The sequence below is a fragment of the Bubalus bubalis genome, chromosome 4 (assembly GCF_019923935.1).
Source record: "Bubalus bubalis isolate 160015118507 breed Murrah chromosome 4, NDDB_SH_1, whole genome shotgun sequence".
Classification (NCBI taxonomy): domain Eukaryota; kingdom Metazoa; phylum Chordata; class Mammalia; order Artiodactyla; family Bovidae; genus Bubalus; species Bubalus bubalis.
The window spans coordinates 87,126,087-87,143,441 of record NC_059160.1 but is presented as its reverse complement, the minus strand read 5'-3'; the positions used below and the strand labels follow the sequence as shown (position 1 = coordinate 87,143,441).

The window sequence follows — 17,355 nt, the reverse complement described above, 5'->3', positions numbered from 1 at the left end:
AATTTATGTTATAAATTTACAGCTCAGTGGGTAAAGAATATGCCTGCAATGCAGGAGACCCTGGTTCAGTTCCTGGGTCAGGAAGATCTGCTGGAGAAGGGAAAGACTACCCACGCCAGTGTTCTTGGGCTTCCCTGATGGCTCAGCTGGTGAAGAATCCACCTGCAATGCAGGAGACCTAGGTTAGATCCCTGGGTTGGGAGGAAACCCTGGAGAAGGGAACGGCTACCCACTCCAGTATTCTAGCCTGGAGAATTTCATGGACTGTATAATCTATGAGGTCACAAAGAATCGGACACAACTGAGTGACTTTCACTTTAATAAGCCACCCAATTTATGGTATTTTATTTAGCAAACTGAGCTATGACATAAGCCATATTTACTTGTATATACTGGCAATAAACAAATAGAAAATAAAACATTTATAATAGTATCCCAAAACTCAAACACTTAGAAATAAATCTAATTGAAGATGTACAGGACTAACAATTACAAAATTTTATTGAGAAAAAATAAAGGAAAGCTAAACAAGTGGACTTGTTATGATTGGATGACTCAGTATTACAAAGATAAAAGTTTTTCTTCAGATTATTACATACTTCCATGCAATCTCAACCAAAATCCAAGATGTAGGCTTATTTTTTTTCCCCAGCAATGTACGAATCAATACAAATAAATTCTAAAATTCATATGGAAAAGCAAAGGCCAAGAAAAGCCAAGTTTTCTTGAAGAAGAACAAATATGAAGGACTCACACTATAGCAGGAACTATTATTATAAAGCTATGGATAATCAAAACTTTGTGATACTAGTATAAGAACAGATAACTGTCCAACAGAACAGATCGATACATATATGATCACATGATTTATGACAAAATGGCCATGAAATTCAGCAGGGAAAAGGGTCTTTTCAATAAATCATGCTGGGTCAGTTGGATATCCATATGGAAAAAAATGTTTATTGGCTTCTACTTCACATTACACACAAGAATCAATTCCAGATGTGTCCTAGTCCTTTTGGGTTGCTATAACAAAACCACCATAAAAATTGGCATCTGGTAAGGGTCTGCTTCCTCATTCATGGATGATGTCTTGTTGCTATGACCCCACCTGGCAGAAAAGGGTCTCTCCTGAGTTTAATCTCATTCAGGAGGGTTCTGCCCTTATGAACTAATCATCTCTGCAATGCCCTACCTCTAATACCACTACCTTGGGGATTAAGATTTCAACATATGAGTTCAGGGCAGAATACAGATATTCAGACCATAGCAAGATTGGGTTGGAGAGATAAATTGAAAGATAAAGCAATACTCTTTTAGATGGAAACACTTTCATAACCTTGGACTAGGCAATGCTTTTTAAAATAAGAAATAAATTGTGATTGAGTCACAGAGCAGAATACTATATAGCTGTGAGGTTAACTGATGACTACATTCAAAAATATGGATGAAGAAAGCAAAAAAAAAAAAAAATATGGATGAAACTCTCAAGCACAGAGTTGAGCAATAAGAGCCAGACAAGAAGAGTATATATTTCATGTATATAATGTATCATCTATTTCTGCTTTATTGATTATGCCAAAGCCTTTGACTGTGTGGATCACAATAAACTGTGGAAAATTCTGAAAGAGATGGGAATACCAGATCACCTGACCTGCCTCTTGAGAAACTTATATGCAGGTCAGGAAGCAACAGTTAGAACTGGACATGGAACAACAGACTGGTTCCAAATAGGAAAAGGAGTACGTCAAGGCTGTATGTTGTCACCCTGCTTATTTAACTTCTATGCAGAGTACATCATGAGAAGCGCTGGGCTCGAAGAAACACAAGTTGGAATCAAGATTGCCGGGAGAAATATCAATAACTTCAGATATGCAGATGACACCACCCTTATGGCAGAAAGTGAAGAGGAACTAGAAAGCCTCTTGATGAAAGTAAAAGAGGAGAGTGAAAAAGTTGGCTTAAAGCTCACCATTCAGAAAATGAAGATCATGGCATCTGGTCCCATCACTTCATGGCAAATAGATGGGGAAACAGTGGAAACAGTGTCAGACTTTATTTTTTGGGGCTCCAAAATCACTGCATATGGTGATTGCAGCCATGAAATTAAAAGATGCTTACTCCTTGGAAGGAAAGTTATGACCAATCTAGATAGCATATTCAAAAGCAGAGCTATTATTTTGCCAACAAAGGTCCGTCTAGTCAAGGCTATGGTTTTTCCAGTTGTCCTGTATGGATGTGAGAGTTGGACTATGAAGAAAGCTGAGCACCGAAGAATTGATGCTTTTGAACTGTGGTGTTGGAGAAGACTCTTGAGAGTCCCTTGGACTGCAAGGACATCCAACCAGTCCATCCTAAAGGAGATCAGTCCTGGGTGTTCATTGGAAGGAAATGATGCTAAAGCTGAAACTCCAGTACTTTGGCCACCTCATGCGAAGAGTTGACTCATTGGAAAAGACCCTGATGCTGGGAGGGATTGAGGGCAGGAGGAGAAGGGGACGACAGAGGATGAGATGGCTGGATGGCATCACTGACTTGATGGACATGAGTTTGAGTGAACTCCGGGAGTTGGCGATGGACAGGGAGGCCTGGCGTGCTGCAATTCATGGGGTCGCAAAGAGATGACATGACTGAGCAACTGAACTGAACTGAACTGAATGTATCATAACAGGCCGAACAAATCCAGAAGTCATGAGAGTGGTTATCACCGGGCAGTTAGTGACTAGAAGGGAACACAGGACCTAGTCTATTCTTTGATTTGGGGGACTTTGCCCGTTTTGTTAATCCTCTTCTCTCTGTGCTACACGATTCTTATCTCAAACTGTCTTTGCTGGAACTTTTTTTCTTCAAAATTGTTGGACAGACCTCAGTTTCTGCTTGTGTAATTATTCAGTTTACTTTCAATATACATGATGTATCATTATGTTTTATTGAGGTTCTGCAAAATGTCTGCTTCTCAGGATTATTTCTGGAGACTGACTTTTTTTTTCTTCCAGGTAGCTCTGTAGCTTTCTGAGAACTCTTTCTGATAAGAGTTCTGTGTTCTTTGTCCATCTGCCTCTCTTCTGCACCATCACCACTCTGCCTTCTTTACGATGTTGTTCTGCTTTTGCTACTCTGTTATTATACTGTTGAAGAAAGAGGAAGAGATCGTCTTGAATAGAAAGTGTAATTTTCTGATTGGGGCAGCATCATGATGCTGCTGTATTTCTTGTGTAATTGAAGATTTCACTGATTAATGGCTTTAATAGCCTGCCCAGGGATGACAGGTTGGGTCCAGCCAACCTGAATATGTGGTCTTGTTGACAGACATACCTCTCTTATGGCAAGAGGTTTGTCATGCTATAATCATTTGGTATCACTCAACATTGAACTCATCAAACTACTCTTCTCTATTATTTCACACTCAGCAAATTTGTTTGTGATTATAAAGTTGGCTTCCCAAAGCTTTCTAACAGGCAGAGTTCTGATCCACTTGATGTTTGCTTTAAATTCATAGATAGGTATTCTTTTGGCTTATGTTATAAGCCATTCTCCACACATCAAATTAACTCTGGGGCATTAGAAATATCAAGCTTGAATCTAACATCTTGGGGTATGTTGATACTATCAAGGTAGTCTATCCAGAGAAGCCACTACTCAGCTTTCCTCCTAGACACACCCTGTTGTTGTTCAGTCAGTAAGTTGTTTCCAAGTCTTTGCAACCCCATGAACTCCAGCACACTAGGCTTCCCTGTGTTTTCCCATCTCCCTGTTGCTTAAACTCATGTCCATTGAGTCAGATGCCATTCAAGCCAATTCATCCTCTGACAAGCAAAGACACACATATGATATCCATCAGATCAATGTTATTCTGCTTATGAAAATAGAATCAAGGTCCTCAGTGCCTTCCCAGAAAAGGTAATTCAGATGTCCATAAATTCTAATAAATATCACTGAATAAGTGAAAAATTCCACTTTGAGATAAATGTGGACAGCTGCCACACTAGCTTGTTTTTCCATCATCTAGCTGTTTCTCCTAAGGAGGAAATGTCAGTGAGCAGACTCATCCTCCAGCAACTTGTTCAGATTTGCACATCACCTCTCCTACACAAAGCTTCCTTGGTCTCCTACTGTGCATTTCTATCACAATGCAGGAGGCAAGCAGCAGCACATCAAAACTGCTCTCTGGAGAGAGTGATGATTACTGTTTTTTTTAATTTTGTTTTTCCCTATAGTTCAGAACCCCTCTGGGGACTCTCCAGTGTGTCACTGACATTGCCAGTCATCTCTCCTAACTAAAGGTCTTCACCCAGGATGCCCTCCGTAACCTGCCAGCTTCAAGTCCCCCGGGGCTTTGGGCGGCGCAGGCATGCAGACTGGTGGCTCGTTTCCATCTGCAGCAGCTGAGAGTTCCATGGACAGTAAGGCAGGGCTGAGCCAACAGCAGGTTCTCCAAACGAGGACCGAATGAGGACCTGCTGTGCTCTGATACAGCCCGGCTCAGGGGAGCCACATAATTAGTACAAACACCGCTGTGGTGCGATACCTCTCCAGCTCTGTTTATTCTGTACATAAACCTAGCTTCGGCTCCACTAGGTTCAACAAACATTTGTTAAACATCTGTGCTGTGTCAGATCACATCCAAGGCACAAGGGCAATAAGGATGAAGAACACACGAACAGGACACACTCTAATACCCTTTTACAGCTTTAGAGCTCCCAAAGCACTTTTCACATGTCTCATCTCCATCAACCTTGTGAAATCAAATAGAGTATATACATGGGTACTGCATTTCCATTTCACAACTGGGAGGGCTGAGAATCTGAAAGACTGGGTGAGTTCCCTAAGACCACACAGTTAATAAATGTTAAGTTCTGGTACAAGAACCCAGGGATTCAAGTCTTTATTCAATGCTCAATTTCACCATATTGCTCCCCCACCCCTTTTTACACATGGTCATTTGGCATACAGTTAGAGGATGTTTTAGACCATTTACATGTGCCAGGAAAGAGAGACTACTTTTCTAGCTTATAATTCTCCATTATGAATGCCATGGATAAAATGAGCCAGAAGGATTCATATTGTTGTTGTTTAGTCACTAAACTGTGTTCGACTCTTGTGACCCCATGGACTGTAGCCTACCTGGCTCTTCTGTCCATGGGATTTCCCAGGCAAGAATACTGGAGTGGGTTGCCATTTCCTTCTCCAAGGATTCATACTATCATTGCTTAATTCTGAGAGATGATTTTCATCCCTGACCACTCAAATAATTTCTTCTAAATTATGTTTTTGTGTGTATCCAATTCAGTTTGTTGAATCAGCTACTTAGTCAACCAAGAAATGATTGACTTAAAATTAGAAGAAACGAGTAAGACCTAAAATTCTGCTTGTACTGGAATTTTCAATGCCCAAAGTACATATTTTCTGTTGCAAATATTTTAGCTCTTGGTTATATCCAATTTGAAATTGAATTATATACTGTCTTATATCCTATAATTATTCTAATAACACTACACATTCCTAGAGGAGACCAACCATATCATGGGTCTGGGAATGTGGCCAGAACTAACAATATTTGCTGAATGGAATTTAAATTATGGCTGACCATTCTACTCCCTAACAGGAAGTATCAGAGGTAATGGTTGAGCATGAGATCAGAGTGGGACAAACTTGGATGAGAGATCTGGTTTGTAATCTTGGGCAAGTTATATAAACCAGCTAAGCTCTACTGCCCTCCTTAGAAGATGGGGATGTTATTGGTCATCTTGCATGATCTTTGTAAAATTAAATGAGAAGCCTGGTAGACACTGAGAATGAATGTTTGGTCTTATTATCAAGCCCGCTTCCTTGGATCTTTCCAGAGGTCCTTCTGTCTTCCTCCATTTAAATTCGATTTTTTTTTCCACTAGCACAGACTGAAAGGTCCGAGTTCCAGAGCCAATTATTACTCATGGAGCATCCACCACAGAGGGCCTTGTATTTGCTGAAAATAATTGAATAAGTATTTGCTGGTTATATAATAGAGTGTTTATTCTATTCTTTCAATTTTATTTTACTCTATTTTGTGTAAATGTTGACTAGCAAATAATGATTGTTTCCAATCAGATAGTTCCTTGAATAATCATATAGCACCTTTACAAAGGTATGATAAATTAATTACTGCTACAGGAAATCATGTTTTTTAAAAGATATAAAATTGGATTCTGAACACTTCATGTAGTTCTCTAAACTGAGTTTGTTAAAAATTATCCATATTCTTCAGAGAAATAAAATCAGCCCCAGTTTTGAGAAATATAATAGCGTTTAAGAATTCAATTATATGATCCCTTCAGGCTAATAATAAGCAAATGAAAACTAGAGCACCTACCATTTATGACCAAAATCATAAAAGGAACCATAATGCTAGATGCATGGCTTTAAGACTGAGTTTTATAAAGCAAGTTTTCATGTGCTTATTTCATTCCCAAGGCTGAGAATTCAGAGTATTAAAGAAAAAGAAAAAAAAAGGTCTGTTTATTTCTCTTGTTATATAATTATGACAAAGAGAAAATCATCCTTTTGCAACCTTTTCAGACCCCCCACAACAATGAATTTATTCTTTCAGCAGAAATAAAAGTTACCAGTAAGATTACAAACGGGCTTCCCAGGTGGCACTAGTGGTAAAAAACCCACCTGCCAATGCAGAAGAACTGCAAACCTGGGAATGGGGATGACTGGCCAATAAGAAATACGTAAGTGACTACATGTGCCTAATCCTAACGTGACCTGTGAGCTACGGTAGCTCGTATGTATTGCTAAAATTCTCAGATTAACAGGCAGCACCCAGCACTTAGCAGATGCTCAGGAAATATCTGCAGATAAACGACAGCTGTGCTAAGAGAGGACAGCAATTATAGCACCTCAAATCAGGGGAAATCACAGTCACTTCCTGCCTGAGAAGTCAGAAGCGAGTTTGCTCTCTGAAACTGAACTGTTAGTCGCTCAGTCGTGTCCAACTCTTGGCGACCCCATAGACTGCAGCCCGCTAGGCTCCTCTGTTTATGGGATTCTCCAGGCAAGAATACTGGAGTGGGTTGCCATTTCTTCCTCCAGTGGATCTTCCCAACCCAAAGATTGAACCTAGGTGTCCTGCATTACAGGCACATTCTTTACTGTCTGAGCCACCAGGAAACTAGAGTTGCTGAAAATTAAGTCAGAGTCACAAAGAAGAAATACTGATGCACATGACTTAATTGTCAATAACTTGAAACAATGGTAAGTTCTCACTGTAATTTTTCTTGTCCCAAAAGCATTGCAGAGAAATAGAAAATGCAGATAAGAGATGAAAAATTTAAAACCACTGTTATAAGTATATATTCTTTCAGATGATCTTCTATACATACAGATAATTCATATACATGTGTATTTTCTTTTGTAAAAATTGGAAGAACAATTTTTGGTAATTTTTTGTTAGGTCACAAGACATTATTTTTAATGACAATATAGCACAATGCCGGATGGATGCACAATCATTTATTCACCCACATCTCTGTTGGACATTAAGGATGCATCTTTTTTTTTCCTTTGAGAAATGATGCTGCCCCTTTGTGATTGAATACTTAATAAATTAAAGTGGTATCTTGACTATAGGCAACTTGCTCTCAGTTACTTTTCCTGAAACAGCAATAAGACTGACATCACTGGGGAAAAAGAGGAGCTTGTGTCTACCCACTGCAGTGATAACTGACCCAGAGGAAGGAACTAAACCCAGATGGGCTCTAACTGGTTAGTACCTCTGTTCTAATCATCTGTCTTCCTGGGGCCTGGGCAACAGCAGATCAGAAAATCAGATTCATGTTTTGAAGTTAAAAGGAACTTAAGAAATCATTAATTGTCATATCCTTAATTGATTCTTAGGTTTTATGAAGAGATGAAAGCATTTTTGCCCAGGACTAGAACTTAGATCTTCTCAACTCAGAACCTGCTGGTTTTCTGTAATCACATAGGGACTTGACACTTTCATAATTGAAGACTCTGAATAAGTAGAACTTTGGGTCTCAAGGTTGACAATAGCAGGAGCAGATGGCCGATGTTTAAACTCAAGTGCAAGAAAACCATCTATGCACAACTTTCAAAGGGATGATCCCAACTGGTTCTACAACCTTTAGCTATAATACCTCATCCAAACTTGAAAACAGTATGCTAAGTGAAAGAAGCCAGACACAAAGGCCACATCTTGTATGATTCCATTTATGCTAAATGTTCAGAATAGGCAAATCCATGGTGACAGAAAGTAAATTAGTGGTTGCCAAGGGCTGGGAGGGGGAAAATGGGAGTGACTGCTTGCTGGGTCCAGGGCATCCTTTCAGGAGTAATGGAATTATTCTAGAAGTAGACAGTGTTAAACACACAACAGTATATTTTCGAATGGTCAAAACGATGAATTTTGCTTATGCAAATTTTATCTCAACTAAATTAAAAGCAACATCACCACCAACAAAAATTCTATCCAGTCCATGTCAGTGAAGACAGGGGATAGAAAGAACAGATGGGGGTGGGGGGCAGACTGGTGGTTCAGGGTTCAGTGGTTGGGACTCTGTGCTTTCACTGCAAGGGGCATGGGTTTGATCCCTGGTTGGGGAAGTAAGATCCTGCATGCTTTGCAACCTGTCCCCACCTCAGCCCCCACCCCTTAAAATAAAGGGAGGAGCAAATAGGTAAGTAGTGATTGATTAAATAGTTGCCTTACTGTGGGCTCTCCCTGGGGAGGGCATGTGGGTACTTGCTGCATGTTCCATCCCCATTCCCTGCCCCATTTCTAGCTTAGGGAGATTCCAAAGAACCCAGCCACACGGTGACCCATGCCACCTGGAGTTCAGAGCACAGGGGTTGGAGCTTGAATCCGCATACAGCCAAAAGCACAGTACTGGGTTCAAGATCTGGTTCAGTCACAAATCTTGGAGAATTTACAAAAACCAACTGGAGCAGGCCAAAAGGTTGCGGAGCAGAGTGCACTTGCAGAGCTGGTGGGCAACATTATGCGTTTTCTGTGACCTAAGCTGCAGTCACATTGCAAAATCCCTACCAAGAGGGCTGTCCCTCGAGTGTGCTTGCAGCAGAAAGCTTCCACCTGCAACAATCAGGCCCCTGCAGAGCTAGATACTCTTGTGAGTTGTCCCTGAAAACGCCTCAAAAGTCCTCTCAGGTTAAAAAGAAAAAGAGGTAACTTTATTATTATAATTTTTGGGCCATACCAGGCAGCATATGGGACCTTAGTTCCCTGACCAGCAATCAAACCCACACCCCCTGGATTGGAAGACAGAGTCTTAACCATGTTATCACCAGGGAAGTAAAAAAAAGAGGCAACTTTAGGTTAGTGTCCCAATTATATCTGATCACAGGATGTATGCTGGAATTAAATGAGATACAGATTGTGAAAGCCCCTCATAGCATATAAAGTTCTATTACAGTGTTCATGATTAATAAAAATGACTCCAAATTATCAAATTAGCCCTATAACAATTTTTTGTCTCCTAGCTCTAATTCCATAGGTCTTTGATTACAACCTGATAAATTCTAGAAATCACAGGGCTAGAAGACCCCTGAGATTTCATTTACTCAAATCCCTGCCCCCAGGCAACCCCAGCCAAAGGACCACACAGGCTAGATTCAGAATCCCATCAAATGTCAACCTACTTTCTCCTATCCTGGAGTCATTACTGGTCAAAAAACACACACAAAAACAAAAAAACTGATAGATTGTGCCATGTAGAAAAGACCAGAGAAATATCTATCCGTCCTATTTTAAACTCCTGAGAAGGCAACTCAACCATCTGTCTTGGAAACCCATTCTAAGCTGGAACCACCCTGTCAAAAATGTCTCTTTTGGTTTAATCTAAATCCTTCAAATGGAGCCTCAAGCTAATTTTGTCCCACTCCATTTTCAAATAATTTGGAACACAGTTGTTTACCATCTGAATTATAGGATTATACAATATCACAGGGTTTTGGTGAGCAGTAAATGAAATAACCCATGTAAAACACAGAGGTCATATCTGACACATAATAATAGCTCAATACCTATTTGTTTATTATTACCATTATATATACTAGGATTCTTGTTTCAAGTGACATGAAACGCAACTCAGAAGAATAAGAAAGGAAAAAGAAAAAGGGATGTGGGTAGAGAATGTAATTAGAAGGGAAATAAAATTGTGCAGTGGCCTTCAGGCACTACTGGATCCGGGACTCAAATAATGTTCACAGGGCTCCTCCTTCCCTCTCTTTTCAAGAATTTGAAGTATAGACAGCAGGAGGGCAATGAGTAGTTCACGCTGCCTAAGATAGGTTCCTCATTCACCAGTTAATTTATCAAAAATTCCTTCAAAGACAAGTAAGTAGCAAGCACAGTTCTAGAAGCTAAGAACAGAGCAGTGTTCAAGATAAAACATTTCACCCTTGTGGAATATACCTTCTAGTGGAAAGGGTGGATCTGGTAGAAGAAGAAGGGATTCCAGAAAGATAAAACTGTTATCTTTAACTTTGTTAAAACAAAGTTAAGGTCCCACCTTACACCACCATTAAGATCAACTGTTGGCTTTCTCTCACCAAGTCAAGTAAACCCACCCTTTTCAAAACTCTTTTCCTCTTGGTAAATGTGCAGAATCCCCAAAATCAGGTCTTCAAATGGGTAAATAAACTTGGCTGTGGATTCTGAGTGTATTTAGTTTATTTAGGCTGTGTAATCTTTGCACAAAGTTTCTAAGACGTGCCTGCAGCCCTAATAACATAACATTCTGCTTCCATTTTCAAAAGCTACTTTTCTTTTTAAACCATTTTTGTTTGAAATATAGGTCTTTCTCCCATCTTCATTTTTTTCCTTTGAATAGGATGTTATTTAGTAAAATACTGCAAAAACCTGGTGGTCTATTAGTCGTTTAAAAAGTGTTCCTCTGGGTAATTTTAATCTATTTCTCTGTGCTAATCATTCTAACTGCAAAAATGAAGCCCTGGACACTAAGTTTTTTTTTTTTTTTTTTTTGAGAACCCAAAGAAACGTAGCCTAAACTTTAGAAAATCTCAACCTCTGCCTTTCCCCTGGGAACCTGCTGTAAGAAATGTTTCCTGAAGCATTTCAGACTGTCTTATGATAAACTTCAACTTTTCAGAAAACCAAAACTAATCTGAATCAACCTGCTCTCACCTGAAAAACCTCAATTTACCGGTGCTATTTCAGATTCATTCCACAAACAGCCTAGCTACATCAATGATGCACACAATTCTATTTACATTTGGCACTGGCCTAACAGATCTGTGCCACCACATGAATCCATTCATTGACAATGTAGAGACCAACGCGCACTAAATTCAAGGTGGCTCAAGTGTGTGTGTATCGGGGCCGAGGAGTCGGTCGTCTACGTCATCGCTTCTATTTTTCAAGTACTATTACAAGTTATGTGCCCTGCCCCCAACTGTTTGCGTTTCAATGTCCCTGTCCCTTCTGCTTTGGTTAGTATCTCGTCAGTTCTTTAAATCCGGATATAATGTATAAATGGGTCATTTGGCTCAGTCAAATCCCATCATTAAAACTGATCTCCGAATTAAACAAAAATGGATTTTTAATCGAAAAGCTCATCAGCTCCACCCCGTCTCCTCACTTTGCCCGGCCTTGTCCACCCGGTCTTGCACCTTTCCTAGCTTGCCTCTTGGGAAAGGATGAAGAACCTCGGCAGACACCCCTTCCGGTATCAGTCTCTATCCCGCGCGAACACATTTTGAGGAAAAAAACAAAAAACAAAAAACAAAACCGGCTGGCTTTGGGATTTTTTTTTTTTTTTTTGCTTTTAAGCCTAATACTCTTATCTTTGCCTTCCAGGCGGAAGGTCGGCTCCAACCCTTCTTTCCTGCGCTTCTCCTTCGCGAATGGGGCACGAACCCTGATGCTTCCTCCTGAGTTAGGAAAGGGACCGAACTTCCCCAGGAGGTGCGCAGCGTCCCCGCGGCGCTTTCACGGTTCCTTCCCCCAAGTAGGAGACCCTGTTGCACAGGAGGGAACGCGCCCGATTTTTCGGCTTACCCCCCGCCCCTCTTATGAGGGTGGAGACCGAAGCCGGCTTCGGTGTTTGTTTTGCAAACCTGTAAAACCCACTGTACTTAGCGCTGCGCGAGCCCCCCGGGCCTTCGCCCAAAGAAAGGTAGCGATAAGAGGTCGAGGAGTTCAGCGGACTCGATGGGAGAAAAACGCGACCCGCGCGGTCGCGACACGTGGGTCTTCAAGGCTGCGACCTCTAGCTCCCGGGCTGGGCGTGTCCCTTAACCTCCCTCGACCCCACCAGCCCGCGAGTCGGGGCTGGGCTCGCCGACGCGATTGGCAGCAGTGCGCGAGCGCGTCCTCACCCCTGGGTACGCGAGCCCGGCCTCCGGTGTGGGTCCCCCGCCCCTCCGGGCGGCCGCTCTCCCGGACCCAGAGGGGCAGGAAGAGGGCGGCGGCGGGGCCGCGGGGTGGGTGCGTGGGGGTGCGCCGGCCGCCGCTCTGATTGGCTGCACCGTCGCCCCCTCCTCGCGCCGCGCGCCCCCCGCCGCGCGCCCAGCAGGCTCCCGCCCGTAGCCCGGGAGCAGGTTTACGCTGGAAGGAGGACGCGCAGGGGCGGGACTGGTCTCCCCGCCCCGCACCCGACCCTGAGCGCGCGGGGATAAAACCCGGCCGGTGGCGCCGGGGAGCCGGGGCCCTGCTGCCTCCCGTGAGCGGAGAGGTGGGGCCGGGTCCGATCCGCTTCCCGCGCCCCCGCCCCTCGGACCCGGCTCCAGGAGCCGGGCGCCCCACGCGACGACCGGATCGCTCAGGCGGTACCTTTAGCCGAGCAATGAAGAAAGCCCGGGAGAACCAACCGGAGCCGGTCGAGACGTTTCCTGCGGCCGGGGTTGCTGCTGCTGCCGCCGAAACGGCGGCTTGAAACTCTACAAAGTTGCGAGCCAGCGAGAGGCTGCCGCCCGCCGGGAGCAAAAGGGAAAGGAAGTCTTAAGATGCCGGAGTGACAGACGGAGACAGACGGACGCACAGACCTGCAGAAGACACCACGTCGGCGGCCTATCCCCGGAGCCCGTGAGGCGTCCCAGCTCTGTGAGTTGCTTTCTGGAGTGGTGGCTTGCTAAGTATTTCCCTGTAATTGTTTATAAGACGCGTTTATGTATTTTTGTGTCTCCTAGAGAGAGAAAAAAACAAACCTAACAACAACGCAGGATGCACCTTAAAAAACAATTGAGTTTCTGATATTGAGAAGGTTGTGCCAATAGAATGGAACTGTAAATGCCTGTAAGCAGGAGTAACCCAGGAAAAATGGGCATCTAACATAGACTCCCCAGTGTGAAAAAACCCTCCGTTTCAAAAGTTACTGGAAAGAAAGCCAGATATTACTCTTAAGGGTTAACTAGTGCTAGTGAATCTTTTTTTAAAACCCTTCTTTAAATATTGATTGTTTACCAGGTTCACTGGTGGGAGGCTGAGCTGGTGGAAAAGGCTCCTGGAAGAGACTCAGAGGCGACCATAATGTCTTTACGTGTACACGCACTGCCCACCCTGCCTGGAGTTGTCAGACCGGGCTGCAAGCAACTGCTGTGTTTGTTGGTTATCACAATGACTGTGAGCCGTGGCGCCTCCGGGGTGTGCCCCACCGCTTGCATCTGTGCCACTGACATCGTCAGCTGCACCAACAAAAATCTGTCCAGGGTGCCTGGGAACCTTTTCAGGCTGATCAAGAGACTGGATCTGAGTTATAACAGAATTGGGCTTCTGGATTCTGAGTGGATTCCAGTATCGTTGGTAAAGCTGAACACCCTCATTATTCGGCACAACAACATCACGAGCATTTCCACGGACAGTTTTTCCACCACTCCAAATCTGAAGTGTCTTGACTTGTCATCCAACAAGCTGAAGACCGTGAAAAGTGCAGTGTTCCAAGAGCTGAAGGTTCTGGAAGTGCTCCTGCTTTACAACAATCACATTTCCTATCTGGATCCTTCAGCGTTTGGAGGGCTCTCCCAACTGCAAAAACTGTACTTAAGTGGAAACTTTCTCACGCAGTTTCCCATGGATTTGTATGTTGGAAGGTTCAAGCTGGCAGAACTGATGTTTCTAGATGTTTCTTATAACCGGATCTCCTCTCTGCCAATGCATCATATAAATTTAGTGCCAGGAAAGCAACTGAGAGGTATCTTCCTTCATGGAAACCCCTTTGTCTGTGACTGTTCTCTCTACTCCTTGCTGATCTTTTGGTACCGTAGGCACTTCAGCTCAGTGATGGATTTTAAGAATGATTATACCTGTCGCCTATGGTCTGACACTAGGCACTTTCATCAGGTGCTTCTGCTCCAGGATAGCTTCCTGAACTGCTCTGACAGTATCATCAATAGTTCCTTCCGTGCCCTTGGCTTTATTCACGAGGCTCAGGTCGGGGAAAGGCTGATGGTCCACTGTGACGGCAAGACTGGTAGGGCAAATACCGATTTCATGTGGGTCGGTCCAGATAACAGAGTGCTGGAGCCCGATAAAGAGATGGAAAACTTTCATGTGTTTCCCAATGGAAGCCTGGTTATAGAAAGTCCTCGTTTTGAGGATGCTGGAGTGTATTCCTGTGTTGCAATGAATCGGCAACGTCTGTTAAATGAAACTGTGGATGTTACAATAAACGTGAGCAATTTCACCATAAACAAATCCCATGCACACGAGGCATTTAACACAGCTTTTACCACTCTTGCAGCCTGCGTGGCCAGCATTGTTTTGGTACTTCTGTACCTCTATCTGACACCGTGTCCCTGCAAGTGTAAACCCAAGAGACGAAAAACTATGTTAAACCAAAGCAATGTCCATGCATCTATTCTCACTTCTGGCCCTGATAGTGATGCCCCCACTGATGAACGGAAGGCAGGAGCCGGGAAAAGAGTAGTGTTTTTGGAACCCCTGAAGGATACTGCAGCAGGGCAGAATGGGAAAGTCAGGCTCTTTCCCAGTGAAACGGTCATAGCTGAGGGCATCTTAAAGTCCACGAGGGTGAAATCTGACTCAGATTCAGTCAATTCAGTGTTTTCAGACACACCCTTTGTGGCGTCCACTTAATTTTGTGCCTGCATTTGTACAATGTAGTGATTGAATCTCTTTATATTCAACTTTGTGTGTGGTCTGCAAAAATAAACAGCAGGGCAGAAATGGGGTTGTTCTGTGTTTCAGAAATAAAACCAAAGGGTCTCTTTCACTGGTTTATAGGCAATGTGGTAAAGCACTTAGGTTCATGCCAGAGAAAGATGGAGTTGTATTTCAGAGTTTAAGTTCTAGATAATACCTTCATCTTCAGCACAGATAATTTCAAAGCTGAACTGGAGGCGACGTGACTGACATTGTCCTTTCACTCAGGATTCTTGAAAGAAAAGCTAAATTTCAGATATTAGAGATTTTACTAACTTATTGGGACCAAAGTTGAGTTATGTTAAAGAAAAGTGTTCATTTTTAAAAGATGCAGAAGGAAGAACCAAGCAGCAGTTGTTTATAAAGCACAAAGTAAAGTTAGATTTGGGGATACTTCAGTTCATGTTATCATTGCAGACCAGAGTAAATAGACAGTCCTGATCAAATTTGCTGAGCAGTGCCACATTGCATATGGTGTTAGATAAATAGTACAGTAAAGGTACATTTGTTTGACTATCTTCTTTCCATTCTGTACATCCCCTATCCTTGTACAAAAGATCTTATTGAAAGTTTAAAGCCATCATTATTTGTTGCCATAAATATGTAAGTGTCAATGCCAAGATGTCTGAGTAACTTCTTCAGCCTTTGTTCTAGGATACTAATATTTGTCTATATGCTTGTGTGTGTAAAAGTCTTAAATTATATGAACTGTTAAAGAGATGCCACTATATTGTACTTTGGACATTTGATTTAATGTAAATACATGTGTTCTGCGACTTGATGTTCTGTTTTATTTGGCTATTTAAAAATATAAATCTAAGACGTTTTATGTGATCTGATTGTGCTGCTTTGTGCTAAACACCATCAATTGCAGATTTCTCTCCAAATTTCTTATACAGTATAGATTTTTTTTTTTAAAGAGGAAAAAAGACTATGGAGTGTCCTACCCAGTGAATACCTTCAATATCCCATTTTACCTGATACCATTATGCACTTCAGCCAGGTTTGAAAGTCACTTAAGCTCTGAATTTGGAACATGTAGGAGCCTCCTTATTCCCATCTCTACTGTGAGATAATCAACTACCCACTTTGAACCTAGGTTTTCTCGACTATGAAATGGAGATTTCAGAGATTTCTTCCCACCCTGGAAGTGATGACTTCCCGGTGGTCTTAGCTCCATCACAGACTTGCACTGACTTTCTGAAAATATACCACATACAGAGGACAGGAATGGATTAGGACAGGCTAGTGTAACACTGCCTAGGTCTGAAGGTCTATGGATTATCAAGTCCAGCTGCTTTACTTTCTCAGGGATAAATGAAACCCAAAGAAGGCTGTGGGTTGTCTAAGGCCACACAGTGAGTTAGTGACAGGGATTCAAGGAGAGCTCAGTTTCTGGATTCTTCCTGGTGAAGATAAGCGAGTCAAAAAGTGGCTATTTTTAATGGTAAGAATGGTGAAGGAGCCAAAGAATGAGGCAAAACAGTGGTCAGAAAATGACAAAGGGGAATGAATCAGGGATGTGTTGTCGCTGGGGCTGAGAGAGAAGATAATTAAAAGATGGAGGTAGGTCACTGTAACAAGCATTTGGAGAAGTGGAGAATGAGATGAGGAGGAAAGACTGACTTTGGTAGTGGTGGTTTTGGGGGAACAATGGATCCTTGGTGACAGCTTGATAAGTGCCAAGCCGGGCACCTAGTGGCAGATACTGGTCAGCTGTGGGTTAAGGAGTGGGTGAATGGTCAGGATGTGTGCATAGGAAATAGCATAGGATGTTAGCTATTGCTCAGTTGACTTGACAATTCCTTATTGCCTAGTTGGTGTTAACAACTTACTGTCTCTACCTTTTAAACATAGACCTCACTTGTTAGATAAGATCCTTCAGTCCCAAGGATATTACAGGAAAACATTTTATTCCAGTTCCTGCCATTTAAGCAATTAGGAAGAACTGTGTGACCTGTGTGATCTTTAAAATCGTTACTCTTTTCATTCATATTTGGATGAAGAGATGCTGTGGTTCATTCAGGATCACACAGGGAGTCAGGACACGGGGAAACTCCTGAGCCACTGACACTCCAGCAAGGGGAAGGGCTGCCTCCAGGGGCCGTGATCACCAGGGTGCTGAGTGTGAAAACATGGCCAGCAGTGGGGTTGCAGAAGATCTCTGAATTCAGCCTTTTCTGGGCCACATCTCTAGGGTCTTTCAACTCTCAAAC

The 17,355-nt window shown here is 42.7% G+C and overlaps 2 protein-coding genes across 9 annotated transcripts in view; one reads left to right on the top strand and one right to left on the bottom strand.

The window, feature by feature from the left end:
• Nucleotides 1-12,595, bottom strand: part of PCED1B (PC-esterase domain containing 1B) — a 259,218-nt gene extending 246,623 nt beyond the window's left edge. For 3 of the 8 annotated variants that reach the window (XR_006550571.2, XR_006550574.2, XR_006550570.2), the window contains exon 1: nt 12,358-12,583. The gene's annotated coding sequence lies outside the window, so the exon portion shown is untranslated. Of the gene's footprint in view, nt 1-12,357 lie in introns of all 8 variants that reach the window. The other 5 variants (XM_044941670.2, XR_006550577.2, XR_006550572.2 and 2 more) reach the window with 5 other exon arrangements.
• Nucleotides 12,595-15,973, top strand: AMIGO2 (adhesion molecule with Ig like domain 2). Its single transcript, XM_025284037.2, has 2 exons — nt 12,595-13,081; nt 13,445-15,973. Exon 2 carries the CDS (start codon nt 13,508-13,510, stop codon nt 15,071-15,073), a length of 1,566 nt encoding a protein of 521 aa, XP_025139822.2. The 5' UTR covers nt 12,595-13,081; nt 13,445-13,507; the 3' UTR covers nt 15,074-15,973.
• Nucleotides 15,974-17,355: the final 1,382 nt, after the last annotated feature.